The sequence below is a fragment of the Platichthys flesus genome, chromosome 16 (genome assembly GCF_949316205.1).
Source record: "Platichthys flesus chromosome 16, fPlaFle2.1, whole genome shotgun sequence".
Lineage (NCBI taxonomy): Eukaryota > Metazoa > Chordata > Actinopteri > Pleuronectiformes > Pleuronectidae > Platichthys > Platichthys flesus.
The window spans coordinates 20,709,952-20,725,936 of NC_084960.1; the positions used below are offsets into that span (position 1 = coordinate 20,709,952).

Genomic DNA, 15,985 nt, shown 5'->3' on the forward strand with positions numbered 1-15,985 from the left:
AATACATGTGTTTAACTGTGTTTCAATCAAGTGAAATTCGTATTCATGCGACTCAGTATGTAGAAGACAGAAAAGTATTTTATTAAACCGTAAGTGTCAGAAGGGACAAAGTAATGAGAGACCAAACATGGTGCCCTATGCCTCAGTGTGCTTCAACAGCCGATTCTGGTTGATTTGGAAATACAATATGTTAACAGTTGACCGGTAATCACACAGTCAGTCTGTGGAGTAAGTTGAGCATGTCCTTTGATAAACTACAACAGTTATTGTTAACTGGGTCAAAATTGGGGTCAAAACCATCACCAAATCGTTTTGATTATTTTCATTTCACCATAGCGGTCTGACACAGACTTTCTTGGGTGTAGCATGTGTTGATCTACGTCATGACAACAGCATTAATAGAATCACTTCCTGTTTTGCAATTTGTCTGCTAAGTAAAACTATTTTTACTCAGTTGAACAGTAATGAAGCACGTTCACATTCATTATATGAAAAACCTTGACTAGAACATTAGTATATATAATCTGATTGATCATAGGTCACTTTTACGAGGACAACGTAGTGCTGAGAGGGGACAAAGAAATTAACCCGCAGGGGAAGGACAAGAAGAGAGGAAGTGGCAGACTAACAATAGAAAACAATCTCTGACAGTTAAATGAATGTAAAGGGTAGAAGAATGGAGCTGAGCTCCTCTCAGGTGATGAGCAAGTGTACGAAACCAAATAGTTTCTACTCCATACAAGAATGTTGATCAATTTTTGGGCACGTCACTCTGGCATCATCTCTATGAATTCGACCATTGAGACAAATTTCTGGCAGGCATCTCATTTGTCAGACAGAACTATTTATTTTGGGATCTCTGAGGAAGCATCAGGGTGTAGTGAAGTTTGAGATATTTGACAGTCAGACAGTCGCTGACATATTGACTAACTGTCACTGGAATTATGACTGCTCTGTAATTAATGCTGCTTATTTTGGACTTGGGACTTGTCTTACATCATTATATTATCAGTGAGTGTACAGTCAGCCAGTGGCCTTTTTGAACTGGAAAAGCACACAGTGAAGCCACTATAATGTAGTATAAAGGTTTAACAGACTTATTATTCAGTAAGTTTGAACTTCTGGCATGAAACATTTAAAAACTGATTGGAACAAATTGTGTTAGAACAGGAAGCGCACTAGCGAAGGAAATCAGGAAACCCTACCTTGCAGTAACATTTAAAGTGATTTTATAGAATTGACCCAGAAATTGACCTCATCCAACACTCTTCTTACATGTTACTTAATCACTCCGCAGGTTACTGGGCTGGACCTGAGGCTGGCCACCCCTTAGACACACCCCTGCAATCACACTGAAAATTAGCAGGGCAGTTCTTAACACTCAGTGAGGATTATTCACAGCGTACAGACAGGTGAGGCCTTTTAAAATAAATTATACACACTGAAGACTGACTGAACTGATCATGTACTTCATCAACATGCAGGATTAAAGGCATTTCGAAATTGAATAATTCTGTGTATTTTACTTTGAAAAGGTCATACAGTAGTTCAACTGAGAACCACTTCGTCCATGACATGTTTTAAAACAGGAAGAGTTGCTGGAGGTGTGACATGCTATATAATGATAAAGCTGACACAGTGAATATGGAGATAGACTGTTGACAGCATCGTTATTCTCATAAAGCTCTCATGAGTCAGGTTGTTCAAATTTTACTCAGGCAATCAAAGAGAGTGCTCTAAGGACTGCAGCAGCAAATTGAACTGCTGATTGAAACAATGTTAGAAACAAGTTCTCACATGTTTCACTTATTCAGCGTTAACACGTTCCACAATTTTCTGGGAAACACGGGAGCTTTATTATGGCTCTGTTAGTGTGATGTTAACTTATATTGTTTTTCCATTTATTTCAAACGCTTGCTTGAACAGCTGATGGTGAGCAGAGCAGCATGTGTCTCATAACATGTGGTTCAGTTTGATAAAGGGTAGCCTGGTCTCTGAACCCAAATGTGGTGATGTAGGCAGCTGTAAGTCTGATCTGCTGACCAGGACTATGGTTAACATCATCAGTCAGACAGAGAATCATGTGATCTATTTACATTATGTTTTGGTCCATTAAAATTAAGGAGAACAGCTATTCTGACATATCACCCCTGTTCTATTTGCTTATATTTCTTCTTTGTCTTCGGGGTTCTAGCTGGTTCAAACAGGTCTGACTTACTCCCACACTTTTCCTAGTGTATTGGAACAAAACCAAAAAAACAAACAGAGGCAGGTTTGCTTGATGAGCAGAGGTGTGGCTGCAGGCCAGAGTCTAACGGGTGGCTGGACACATAGTTTACATTCAGAGACTGAGTCAGATATGAGTTTTTAAGGATTTTATATAATTCCACAAGTGTCTGCCTGTCTATTTGTCTGTCTGTAAAACGTCTATCTGGAGAACTGTCCATGTTATTGATCCCATATCTTGGCACATGTATTGCTAATGGCCCAAGGAAGTGCAGCGTTGCATTAGGTGGGATTTGGACACGCGGTACATTCGTTATTAATACAAATGGAATGAACAGGTTACCAGCTCTCTGTAGCAGTCATCAAGGTTAGGGCAGTGTGTTATATGCAATGTATAAAAAAATAACACAAGTTCAGTTAATCATTTAAACTTTAATATAAACAACACAGCAAATTCTGTTTAATTTGATTAAAAACTTTGACTAGAACGTTGGTGAAACACACAGACACACCCTGCAGGCTGGAACGCCACGCTGCCTCCTTCCTGACTGGAATAAACCTGTTCAACCCAACCGCGTGCCCGGTGCACTGTGGTCTGTAGCGCGCACCGGGATGCTCGAGACCCGTATTCCCGCAGAGATCAAATGCATACAACCAAAACAATTTTTTGATATAATGTGTTTTTACTTTATAGACTATCACGAAACAGTCTAGAGACTGAATTAACAAAGACTTTTGTTAATTCAGTCTCTTTAGACTTTGTTGGAAAACCGATTGAATAATATTCAATCTGTAATCATATTCATATTATTATTTATACGATAACACGTGTTGACCTCATGGTTTCCTTTCAAGCAGCATGTGCGTGAGAGAGACAGAGAGAGACAGAGAGAGAGAGAGAGAGAGAGAGAGAGAGAGACCAGAGCGGATGAGAGCAGCGGGGGGAGAGAGAGAGAGAACGGAAGAGGGAGAGGGCGCGTTCTTGAGGCCGGGTGGTTTTGCGCGTGCTCGTCAGAGTTCTGGCTGGAGCCGGTAGAGAGCTGCCGGAGCAGGAGTCAGTGCGACAGAGATGCTGCGGACTGCCACTGACACTGAGCTCAGTCACATCCGCTCATAGAACATCTGTTCTTCAGCTTTAGAAGCTAAGAACACAAATATATTAATTTTGTTTTCTACTTGAATCCTCGCTGCCTCTCTGTTCAGGCGCATCTAGAGGCGGACGACACGGGGAAACCGGCTCATTTCCACCCGAGGACCGTTGTTGTCTTATCATCATCTCCTCCGGTGAGTCACACGGAGCAGCTTCGGCCTCAGCGTAGGGATCAGCTGCTCCGGGTGTTTCCTGCTCTGTGTCTGACCACTGTCCCTCACCGAGAGGAGTGTTCTTGTGAATATGATTCACCGCAGTCAGTCTGACACTCCTCGTGGATGAGAGCAAAGGATCGAACCTCCGGACTGCGGCACACGGAGCGCATTCCTCATGACCGCACTGCGGGTCTGCGACCGTCCACATGTACCATCAGTGCTCAGTCTGTACATTCTGTCTGTCTTAGTGTTGACGATGCACCCTCCTCTGTCCTCAACCTTTTTCTCCCCTCACCCAGCCGGTAGAGGCAGATGGCTGCCCACAGTCAGTCGGGTTCTGCTGGTTACATCCTGTTACAGGTAGACTTCTCTCTCCGCGATAATATGAAGACTTTGCTCGTTATGGGAACTGTTGGCTTTCTCGTTTCCAGGCCTCGACCTTACTATGTCAAGTGCCTTGAAATAACACTGATATCATAATAACGATAACCTTTGTTGTGACTTGCCTCTATACAAGTCAATTGATTTGGATTATCATATCTTCAGGTGTTTCAAATAAAGCGAAGTCATAGCGTCATTAATCCCGGCAGCTGGTGTCTGTCACTCAACAATTGTTGTAGTTTAGGTGCGACATCCGAACTGAATGCCCCTAGACCTCAGTGAGAGTGAGGACACACTACCAACAAATACTTCTAGAAGGAGAAAACCCGTAGAAACCTTGAAGAGGGCCTCACGTGACGGATCCCTCTCAAGGGACAAATAGAGGTGCATCAGATGAGAGAAAACACATTATAATAAGAATTACTGCATTTCCTGCTGAGCCTGATAAGGAAATGTTACAACAAACAAAGACAACTTCACTGACTGACTGTTACGCTGCCTGTGGGGACCTCTAGTGGTCAAATGTGAGAGTATTACTGGGCAGTTATAACATAATATACCATTGAAGGATATACAGAGAATATGTTTTAAAATAGCTATACATTGAAGAAATAATAATTCATATTCAAATAAGTTATAGGCTTGAAGTTTATTAATCTTAAAGGCCCACCTCTATAATTTAGCATTGGAACTTTATTAAGTTCAGGTGACTGTCCCTTACAATTCACAACACTCCCTAATTTTGTCTAGCAAGTCCCAGAATTTTGCCATTCTGTGTTTTAGACCATTTTATAAAAACCATTGATATACTTATATTGAACGAGCATGACAAATCAACAAATGAGGAATCAAAGAGTTAGAAATGCAGTATATAATTAATTAGTCATGCCTAATCTGTCATGAGCAGTGATTCGAAAGGCACAACATATTTTTGATCCAGGATCTAGTGCCCTGGTAACTTTCAGGTTCACTACAATTTTTATTTGTATAGCACCAAATCCCAACATACATTATGTTGAGGAATCTTTGACCATCCTCACAAATTATATCTGTACAGGAGAATAGTGCCAGCTTAATTCCACAGATACTCCCTTCTTTCTCCAAGCAGTACCAAGGTCAGGTTATAGATAAAGGCTCAACTATCACTGTAGTTCACTGTAGTTCAGGGACTTTCATATCTTATTCAGATGCCCCAGACGGAGAGGCACCAACTTCAGCGTATTACACCAGCAGCAAGATGTAAGGACACAGTATGACAAAAATCACAGTACAGTATATACCTCGGTTTAGAATTTTTTACAAAAGTAAAATATCAAACTAAAGACTGTCATAAATAAATAAAAAATAAAAAAGTAAACCAAATTTCTGTTCAGTTGCTAAACTGCACCGTTATTATATGGTATGATTATTATGATTAAATAGAAGTATTTTCATTCGGCTGCCCTGCATGTACTAACAGTGTCTCTGCTGTGGAGAACACTCACTCTAGGGACTGAGGTCGATAAAGGGCTGGTGTGACTTGCTAAAATGCGGAGGTGAGGGAACTTCCTCATAATAGTGACGATGAAACTGAATGAGGGGGGAGCCTATAGCACATCCTGTCCTCCTCCTCCTCCTCCTCATCTTTCTTCTTCTTCTGGGGTTTATTGGTGATTAATAAACCACGTTATAGGCGCATTACCGCCACCTTCTGGACTGGGGTGTGAGGCACAGGATCAGCAGTAAACACTTAGAAAAAACTTATTCAACTTGTTCAATTATTTTCTTATGTACTTCTTCTCTTAAAGAGTTACTTAGAAGATGATTTATATTCTTTGATGTCTTTCCTAACAAAATTGTTAATATGATATTTGTCTTTTTTGTCTTTTACTCCTGATATAATTTGCTTTATTTGTTCCTTATATTTGTAACATTCTATCAATACACGAGTGACAGTCTCCAGTTGGGTGCTTGCCTATTTTGCGAGTATATAATATCATTAATCCTGTGTTACCAATTCTCAGACAGGTAATACTTTTATTTTCTCTGATCCTCTCACCATTGCCAAATGTTTTATCTTTTTATATTTATTTTATCATAAAGTTATTTTCCTCTACCTTGCTCATAATATCATTAATCATCATATTAAAGAATACTGTACTAAACACACTACCCAGGGAGTTCAATTGTATACTGATATTTGTTGGAATATTCTGTGCCCTCTCTAACTTTTACTACTCTCCCAAGTCTGATATTAAACACCCGGTTAAACGATTTACCCTTCATCCCTTATTCATTAAGTTTAATAATGAGTGCCCCTCTTTCTATAGTATATCATTTGTCATGCATTAGAAATGTCTCTCTTCAATCCAAAAATAGTGAATGGTAGTCATCCCCTGTTGCAGCCCCCTTATATCAATGTTTTTTTGATGTGACAGTTTATAGCTTTTATTGGACGTGGTAAGGCTTTTTGGGTGTTTCTTGTTTTGTTTTTTTTGTTTCTTCTTATCAAAAGAGGACATGAGCAGTGTGAAATCTGAGTTGCACAGTATCTTCTGCAACACTAGCTTGTGTCTGTTGTCTGTGGGATATTACATAAATGGCATATAACGGAGAAGCCTCAAGCAGCCTGAGGTGAAGGAGGGTTTTCCTCCCTTAACCCTAGGGCACTAACGTATAATTAGTAACACCATCACTAACGTAGGGTACATTTTACCCAATATAATATACCTGATAACAAAAATTTCTTACCAAATATATTAATGTACAACAATACATGGCAATTTTGAAGTACTTTTCTTTTCTTTTCTCCTATACAACATTTTATAATATGAAAAAAAAAGGTATCATGGGAGGACACTATAAAAAGTTTCTAAATTCCAAAAGAAATAACTAATGGAGCTGGGAACTTGTTCTTCGGGCCAGCTGTTCCTGGGATATGCCCGGTGAAGGCACAGTCTCCCTGCATCATTTACAACTTATAATACAACAAATATTTTACCCTCAATCACTAACGTCGGGTGAAAATCACCCGAAACACATGCCTATTGAAAAATCAGGGATGGGAGCAGGGAAACTAGCTAACCTTCTTTGACGTCAGTGAGCAGAGCTGACCAAGGACCCACAACACTCAGACCGCAGCAACACAATGAAAATGCCCTTACCACAATCGCGTGGGTGCAAATCACCCAACCTTAGCATTTTAGGGTTAGTCAGAGGAGAGGTGTGTTTGCGTGATCACAAGTGTGTGTGTGTGTTACGACAAAGTGGTGAGCAGATCACTTTCATTTTTGGATGAACTATCCCTTGTGGTTGTGGTGCTACACAGCATCACCACATCATTAGATCCAAGTGGGACACAGACATGGATTTTTGTTATCATCATCAACCCTCTGGTCAATGATAACAGACAAAGAAAGAAATTTAACACAATTGGAAGATGAGTCATTTAATGTCAGGAAGCTCATTGCCTGCAATGCTCAGCCTTTAAAGTCTGACAGTGCGAGTGCCTGTGTGTGTTGTAACCACATTCACCAAACCTTCATTTACACACATGGTGAATCATTAAACTTGTGTTTGCCCTTTTCACTGCTCGCTCACCCACACTGTTTGTCACAGTCACCTCTATTAAATTAAATGATTACAGACAGACGGATGTTAATCACCCAAATAGTTTAACCAAGTGGAACAGACATGATTTGGACATGACATCAAATGTCTGATCTTAAGATCTTTGCCTAATATGTGATTCAGAGTTCTCATGTGGGAGTATGAAACTTTCTTTATGGTGACTCATCACTTCCAGACTCCTTCATCACTGTTGTCTTCTTTGTCTGTTTCATCAGGGGGCTTGCTGTTGCCATGATGGCTCCCAACTCCAAGCGTTGTTTGGGTCCTAAGGTTTACCCAGAAGTGCCTGATGGCGGTTGGGGCTGGGCTGTGGCGGGGGCCTTCTTCTTCGTGGAGGTCTGCACCTATGGGACCCTCAAGAGCATGGGTGTCTTCCTCCAGGACCTGATGGAGGAGTTTGGGGAGAGCAACAGCCGAGTGTCATGGATCATCTCCATTTCCGTCTTCATCTTCACCTTTACTGGTCAGTCACTCACAGGCTTCAGACATGTGTTCTACTTGTCTTGTGTTGCTGTAGTATTTCCCTTCTAATAACTAGGATTTGTTAGATTTACTTTGAACAGGCAGCTTTGCAAACTGTTGGTGTACTCTTCCAGAAATTTCCTGCCCATTTACAAAACATATTTTGTTGTTTGCTGGGTCTCATCACAAGTGTATTGTTAATCAGCAGCTGGAGATGGTCCGTTTGGGCAATATGTATTTTGCTGATATAATGGTCTGTCTCCTCCAGAATTCCTTTAACAATAGAAATTAACCTACAAAGTGACACTATTTATAGATAATGCTATATTACATGTATTCATTCATTAATCTAGACCATCCTAATTCTGCTTGCTCACTTTTCTCTCTCTCTCTTTCTCTATCTGTCTTGCTCTGTCACACAGTAACAAACCGACTAAGCTAATGTCTCTGGCCTGCTAGTTTAAACTTACATTTTTTACATTCACGGCCACAATATCAACACTGATCACTACATAATGATAAATACTTTTCTCAAATTAGCAACATTTTTTCATAGCTCTCTCTCTCGCGCAGACACCTGCAGATCAGTGGTTTTAAGGCTAACGGTGGCTGATTGAACAATTTTAGCATGTCGGCCAACCCTAGTTCAAATGGATTTTTCATCATTTTAGATAAGTCAAGTAAAATAACGTAATGCAACCTGAATTATCATACAGCACAACATGACCCATTAACATTGCGTGTCATTTGCAATGTGTGAGCTCCTTGAAAGTCCAGTGAGCAGAGTGTTACCAGAGTGGTAATGTCAGTCAGCTCAGTCATAGGTACTGATGATCACCTGTCCGGAGTTTTCAACCCTCAGCTTCTATAAACACAATAATCTGGCTTCAGTTAAATTCATTATAATGTTCACACAGATCTGCTGGTGGGTTTTGTTGAAGTTACAGAGTGTAACACCCATCAACAGGACTTCACGCAGACAAACATGGACACAGTTCAACTCAATGTCGAAAACAGACACAGTACCAGCCTCACACATGGTGCATCATGATGACTGAGGATGTGATGATTCAGTCTGTATATCTTTCATGCATTATTACTGTGGTCAAGAATTCCATCTTGAAGAATCAGATGAACAGTGACTCGTTGAGCTCTTCATTTCATTTCATTGAAGCAGAAGCTGGACCAACATAGCAAACCTAATACGAAAAAAGCAGTTGGTAGCAAGTGTGCATCATGAGTTTGTATGTCAAGTGACTTGGTTTGTCAAAGAAAACAAACCCTGAACCGGTGTCACGCAGTTCGAACTTGAACCAGTTGAAATTATTTAAATGAAATTTCCCCCTCCCTCAAATCCCCAGCCCCCCTGTCTACACTGCTGAGCAACCGCTTCGGCTATCGTCCAGTGGTAATGATCGGAGGCTTCCTCATCAGCCTGGGAACCATCTCCTCCGCCTTCACCAATTCCATCAACGAGATGTACATCACTATTGGCATTGTTTCAGGTACTTACAAAAGTCACTCCATCTGTCTGTCTGTCTGTCTGTCTGTCTGTCTGTCTGTCTGTGTCCACACTTTTAAGTCTTAGTTGTAAAACAGGTCTCGACGTTCACTCCTGGCATTCAAACAACTTCAGAGTTTTCAAGTCTCTAAAACTGAAAATGATACTGTCAGTGACAGTTCCATCTCATCCTCGCTTCAAGAAAAGAAATCCCTGCTCTTACTTTTTTTCTGTTTGTAGTATTTTCACCAACTAAGTAACCAACTGCAGAGAAGACAATCTGCCTGTTGTTTACATCGCATGTCCAGTGTACATGTTTTGTTGTTTTTTTGTTTTCAGGTATGCTAGTATGATGGAGATTATTTCTAAAACGAATCGAAGCTAAACTATTTTAGCTTAGATCTTTTTTGTTTTAAAATAAAAACATCATAGTTGATGTAGCCTGTGTCATTGCAACATGTCAGTGACGGATTGACTGTTTTACTCCTGCAGATGTGTATGCTTTGTTTATCAGCCTGTCATAAACTAAAGGGACTCCTAGCAGTGTCCACAACAAAGTCGACCCCAGTCTGTGTCTCGCAGAACTGTCCAATGAGAATGAGGTGGACAGCCTCCTGTAAACAGCAGACAGTGAGGTCGACTCTGTTCTCATAACTTTCTAGGAAGGACTAAGCTGAAAAACTGGAGCAGCAGTCATTCCCTTCTAAATCAACTTTCAGATCGGGACTGATGGAACAGGAACTGTCTCGGGAGGAAGGAATAAATTGACTGAATGAAAGTAATTGATTGGATAATGAGCAAATTGGTGGAATGAGTTTTGCATCAGAGCACATTAACTTGTTTTTTCCTTGGACAGAAAGCACTGCTAGCCCTCCCACCGTGAATACCATGTCTGACTCTGAAAAAGGACCACAGCTAACCTGACCATTTCTAAACTCTCCCCCTGTCTCTCTTTTTTTGTCTTTACATGCCCTTTGTCTTTAAGCAGAAGCTGTGGCAAAGCTCACTCAACTCAAGCAGCCGGCCACCTTTGAAAAAGGAGTGACCTGACACCTTGAGCTTTGACCCATGCAGTGTTCCTACCATGCGGCAGGTGGCTGTCATGTCCCCTTTCTCTTTTCTCCTATTTGTCCACAGGCCTCGGATACTGCCTCACCTTCCTGCCAACGGTCACCATCTTAGCCCAGTACTTCTCGAGACGGCGAGCTCTCGTCATCTCTGCTTCTTCCTCAGGAGAATCCCTCGCCATATTTGCATTTGCTCCAGGTGAGTGTACATTCAAACAGGGCCTTTAATCATCACTCATCAAGCTAGCCATAATGAATAGAATCATGTGTTAAATAACAACAATTTTGACCTAGCTTTTTCTGAGGCTTTCAACCACATCTCACAGTCGGATTCAGTGGATGGAGTTTGCTCCCTTACCACAGCAACTACTCAGTGCTTATTTGGTCACATGATAATGTGGCATCAGTGCAGCGTCTAAAGTTGTTTTCTTGCTGAGGAGTTTTAATTATCCTCCTTTCTGGATTTGGATTTGAATTTGAAGTACAACACAGATAAATCTGAGCCAATCAGGAAGTGAATGCGGTCATCTGTTTCATCATTTCCAAAAGTTCTTCCCATCCACACTTAAGCAATCTGAAGACATGACTCCAGAACTGTGGAGAATCATCCACAGTTTTCCTTTCATACATGCACAACGCAGCAGGAAGTTCTCTGCTCAAATCCTCTACTGAATTCAGGTGAGGGGGTGGTGAGCAAGGCAGAGGCAGGACATAACGTATTTATTCTACTGCAGAGATCATATTACTTTGTTAAAATCAATTAAATTAAAAAAAAAATGTACAGTACTAAATCATATACATTATATAATGTTTATCGTGTGGATGTAGCTGCTCACTTTGGCTGCTCCTGTTTTATTCTCCCCGATATGTATTCACACCTGATCCACCAACAAGTCACCAAGCCTGTGTATTGGTCAGACATGAAACCTCAGAGACAAAAACACAGTTTTTTTCTCACTGGCTCTATCACAATTAAAGCCATTCTGTGTTTCACCACTCAAAGTCTTTAATGTGGAACACCAGCAGTATAAAAATTGTGTTAGCATTAGCAGTAGCTTAACCCAAACCGTATGACAACTGTCAACAAGGAGGCTCACATGCCAAAATACAAACAGTTACACTGGACTACATTGATCACCGCCTGTATGTGTGAATGTGTTTGTGTGTGTGTGTGTGTGTGTGTGTGTTTGTGTGGCCACCGTAACCTTAAAAACTACTATCTGGACGAGTCAATACATTATGGAAATAAATTGAATTGCTTTTATATAAATGTTGATCATAAATAATATAAAAATTAAGGTGTGATTTTATGATTTGTCATTTCAATGGACGTTTGCCTAAAAATATCTAAATCTATCTTTTAGGTAAAATCTTGATAGAGCTCCATCAATCAAATCAATCAATCAAATTTTATTTATACAGCCCATATTTACAATCAAAATTTGTCACATAGGGCTTTAACAAGGTGTGACATCCTCTGTCCTTAACCATCAACAAGAGTAAGAAAAAACTACAGAAAAAATAAACTTTTAACAGGGTAAAAGAACGTAGAAACCTTAGAGAACAACATGTGAGGGCTCCCTCTCCAAGGACGGACAGAAATGCAATAGATGCCATGTGTAAAGGAGAAGATCAGAATCAATCAAAATAGAGACAGGGTTGAAAAGTGGACCTTCAGTGAGAATAATTAAGAGAACAACAATAAAAGTTACCTGTACTGTCTTCTCCATCTCTCCACAGCCTTAACCACACTGAAAGTACACATTGGCTGGCGCTACTGTTTGGTTATCCTCGGCATCTTCCAGGCTTCTGTGATTGGCTGGGGACTTCTCCTTTGTCCAATCATTATTGAGCCAAAACTTGTAAAGGAGGACAATGAATCAGATAAAGACTCAAACTCCCTGAAGGAACGGCAGGCCGTTTACGAGCTGGAGAACGAACAAACAAGAACCTCCATCAGTTCCGGAGTTTCGGAGGACTCAGGCGTCACCTCTCTCTCCGCCTCAAACTTAGACCTGAGGACAGCAGGAGCAGAAAAAAAGGCCCCGTTTGAGAAGGAGGTGCAGGATAAAGAGGGTCAGGAGCCATCACATCCTACACCGATCAAGGAGAAGTACGAGGTGGAGCAGGCAGAGGTAGAAGCGGTTCTTCTCAAGCCCTCCAGCCCCAGTCTCCTGGACTTCTCTATGCTTAAAGATGGTGCATTTATCTGGTACTCCCTCTTTGGCCTGTTTGCCACGCTCGGCTTCTTCGCCCCACAGCTCTACGTCATTGAACTGAGCAAGGGCCGCGGCGTGGAGTCCAGCATGGCCTCTTACATGCTCTCTGTGATGGCAGTGGCTGAGATATTCGGTCGCCTGTCCATTGGGGTGGTGTTGAACAAAGTCAGCTGCAGGAAGACCCTGGTGTTGTTGTGGTGTGTGGTTTTCATGTCCCTGGTTCTTGTGGCCTTCGCTATCGTGTGGGAGTTCTGGGGCTTGGTGGTCTGCTGCGCCCTCTATGGCTACTTCCTTGGCACCGTGGGCTCCACACACATCCCCATGCTGGCAGAAGAGGACGTAGTGGGCATCCAGAAGATGCCGTCATCTATAGGAGTGTATGTTTTCATCCAGAGCTTTGCTGGGCTGGCCGGACCGCCGCTAGGAGGTAAAAAATGCTTCTTATTTGACTTCTGTGTGTTTTCACTCATATGTATGACTGTAGATTCTGACAGCTGTCTCATCTGTTCTCCAGGTTGGTTGGTGGATGTCACACAGAACTACGGCGCTGCCTTCTACTCCTGTGCCGTGGGTATGGGGCTCAGTGCAATCTGCTTGGCTCTAGTTGGTCCGGCCAAATCCGGCATGTGCCGATCAAAGAGCAAGAACAAAAGCAAGAGCACATGGGAGGAGGAGGAGGAGGAGGAGAGAATGTCACATGACAACAACCAGGTTGAATTTTTGGAAATGGACCTGGCCTCCGAGGACAGTCTCGTGAGAAAGTCTCTGGATGGGGACAACAGCTCAGTAATATGAACCCAATCTCACATCACCTCATAGCTAAGGACAAGAATGTCACAAGGCGAATACAGATACACTTGGAGAGGCCACAAACTACAGAAATGCTGTTGGATCTGAAACTCAGGTGTACACTCTTACGGTCTGACAAGCTTGAAGTTCACTCCTTCACAGGAAGGGGGCAGTCTCTCCTCAGTCTCTTGGTCTGACCAAAGAGAGCCATGTGGAGCACAGGGTGGCACACCTCACCTTTTTAACAATCACACACACATCTCTGCTCCAGCAAAACCAAAATTATTAAAGGCTTTTCATACTCCTCTTTGTATTATTAGTTATGGTTGAATTAAGGTTGCAGTACTTCTCAGGACAGAAGTATTGTGGTCATGGTAACTGAGGCATCATGAGCATTACAGGTAACTCATTTACACCTGGTGATAGTATATGTGTCTTATCTTGGTTGTATAAAGATATGAGTACACCTGGTATTAATGTGTCTCCAGTTCGCTATGGGATGTGTCAGGTCACATCACATCCTCCCCTCATGTACAGGTCCACAAAAACAATAACAATGGATAGAAGATTCTAACCATCTGTGATTGGTCTTGTCTTCACTCCACACGTGACTCGAATAACTTGAGGACTGAGAGAATGACTCCCTGTGTTTATTGGCTGCTAGTTGCCTAGATGCTGCTAGCCTTAGTAGTTGTGATTAATATTTCCATCGATGTCATTGTTGTGCTTGGATTGACAACGCAAAAGCATTTAGTCTTGTGTTCAATGTGGGCGAGCTAGATATAAATGGGGTATTATGTATCAGGAGCCTCTGTTCTATGACGCCTGTTGATGCCTCATGTGTCAGTACTGCATTTTGACTTGATTCCTGCCACATACATTGTGTTTGTCCAGCCACGTTACACAGTCACTGAAACACACAACTCTCAGCTTTAAAATGTCACCCACTCCTCCCAACATGAACAGTAGACAATCTGCTGTTCACTACTGCTGACACTGGACAAGACAATGTGGTCATGCAATCTGTACATACAGTCCTGTTTGTCTTGTACATGTAAATATATTGATATTTCATTTCTAATAGTGGCAACAATAGCAGTAGCTACTGCAGCAGTATGGACTGGTGGTTGAGGATGAATTCAGGAGCTCCAGTTTGCTCTCTGTTTTCTGTGATTCTATGAAATTGGACATTTTATTCACTTTACATCCTTCATCCTGTGCTGCTCTTGGGTAAGAGCACTGCCTGTATATTTACACTGGTATCACGATCCTGATGATGTATTGTAGAATAACCTGCTGTGGTGTAACGGCACACAGACTGAAAAGAAGTGATGATATGTGAGAAGAACTTTGGGGGTTTACAGTGATATTTTCCCAATGCCATTTCTAGAGAAACACAATATATGCGCATGTCAAAGTGTAGATGTAGACATGGTCATTTTTTAGTTTTTTAATGAAAGGTGTGATGGAGAGCTTTGACAGGAGCGAGTCCCTCCACAACCACCTCAACACTTGAAGATGAGCTCACAAACCTTTCCTTAATCAAGGTGTCACCTTTATTTAAAGTCTTTATAAGTATGATTTGATGTTCTTTTTGTATTTTCTTTTTTATTTGCTTTTAGATAATCAAGTGCTGGGCAGGCTCCTGTTAGTTAAATGCTGTGCTGCATTCATGATGGATTTTCTAAATAAATTGTTCTCCAAACTCTGATTCCTTTTTCCTGAACATGTCAACGTAAGGGAAATGTGCTCAAGATAAATTGGTGTAAGAAAATGTATATTACTCATAGAGATGTCATTGAGTAATATTAACATATAAAAGTATTATTATTTCCATAAAGACATTAAAAAAATTATTAAAAACTTTCTTTTAAAGATTAATCGCATTTTTTAAAATATATTAAAATTCAACAGCAAGAAATATTTTGCATTCTGAGCTATACAAATAAAATTAATAGAATTGAATCATCAGCGATCAGACCGTTGTCTTCTCCACATGATTGGTGGCTGCAGCCTGCTTCGGATCATCTCTGTCTTAGAAAACTAACTGAAAGGTAAGTTCAATGAACACCTGTCTGACAACTGCAGGTCATATGCTCCATCTCCTTGGTTGGTCATTGTTTTTTACTTCAGGAAGTCCCTCAAAGCCCTTCCCCCCAATCTAGAGAATCTAAATGTCCCAGATTACCCAGAGCATGTTGTCCCTCATTATCTATCATATTTGTAGAGTGAGACAGATAAAACTATTTTGAAAAAATGTATAAAACTAAAACCCATTTTAAACAACTCAATGCATATTTTGTTTCTTGAATACAACACAAACATTTAATAACAATTAGCAACATTGTCTTATTTGTGACAGATTTATACCCTCAGCATTAATCTTATGTCACTGACCTTGTCATGGGTGGGCTTCTGATTGACAT

The 15,985-nt window shown here is 41.1% G+C and overlaps 1 protein-coding gene across 1 annotated transcript; it reads left to right on the plus strand.

Moving 5' to 3' along the window:
- Window positions 1-3,261: 3,261 nt before the first annotated feature.
- slc16a6b (solute carrier family 16 member 6b) lies at window positions 3,262-15,426 on the plus strand. Its single transcript, XM_062408557.1, has 6 exons — window positions 3,262-3,510; window positions 7,737-7,984; window positions 9,345-9,488; window positions 10,622-10,750; window positions 12,292-13,197; window positions 13,285-15,426. The coding sequence occupies exons 2-6, from the start codon at window positions 7,753-7,755 to the stop codon at window positions 13,563-13,565; spliced, it is 1,692 nt and encodes a 563-aa protein (XP_062264541.1). The 5' UTR covers window positions 3,262-3,510; window positions 7,737-7,752; the 3' UTR covers window positions 13,566-15,426.
- Window positions 15,427-15,985: the final 559 nt, after the last annotated feature.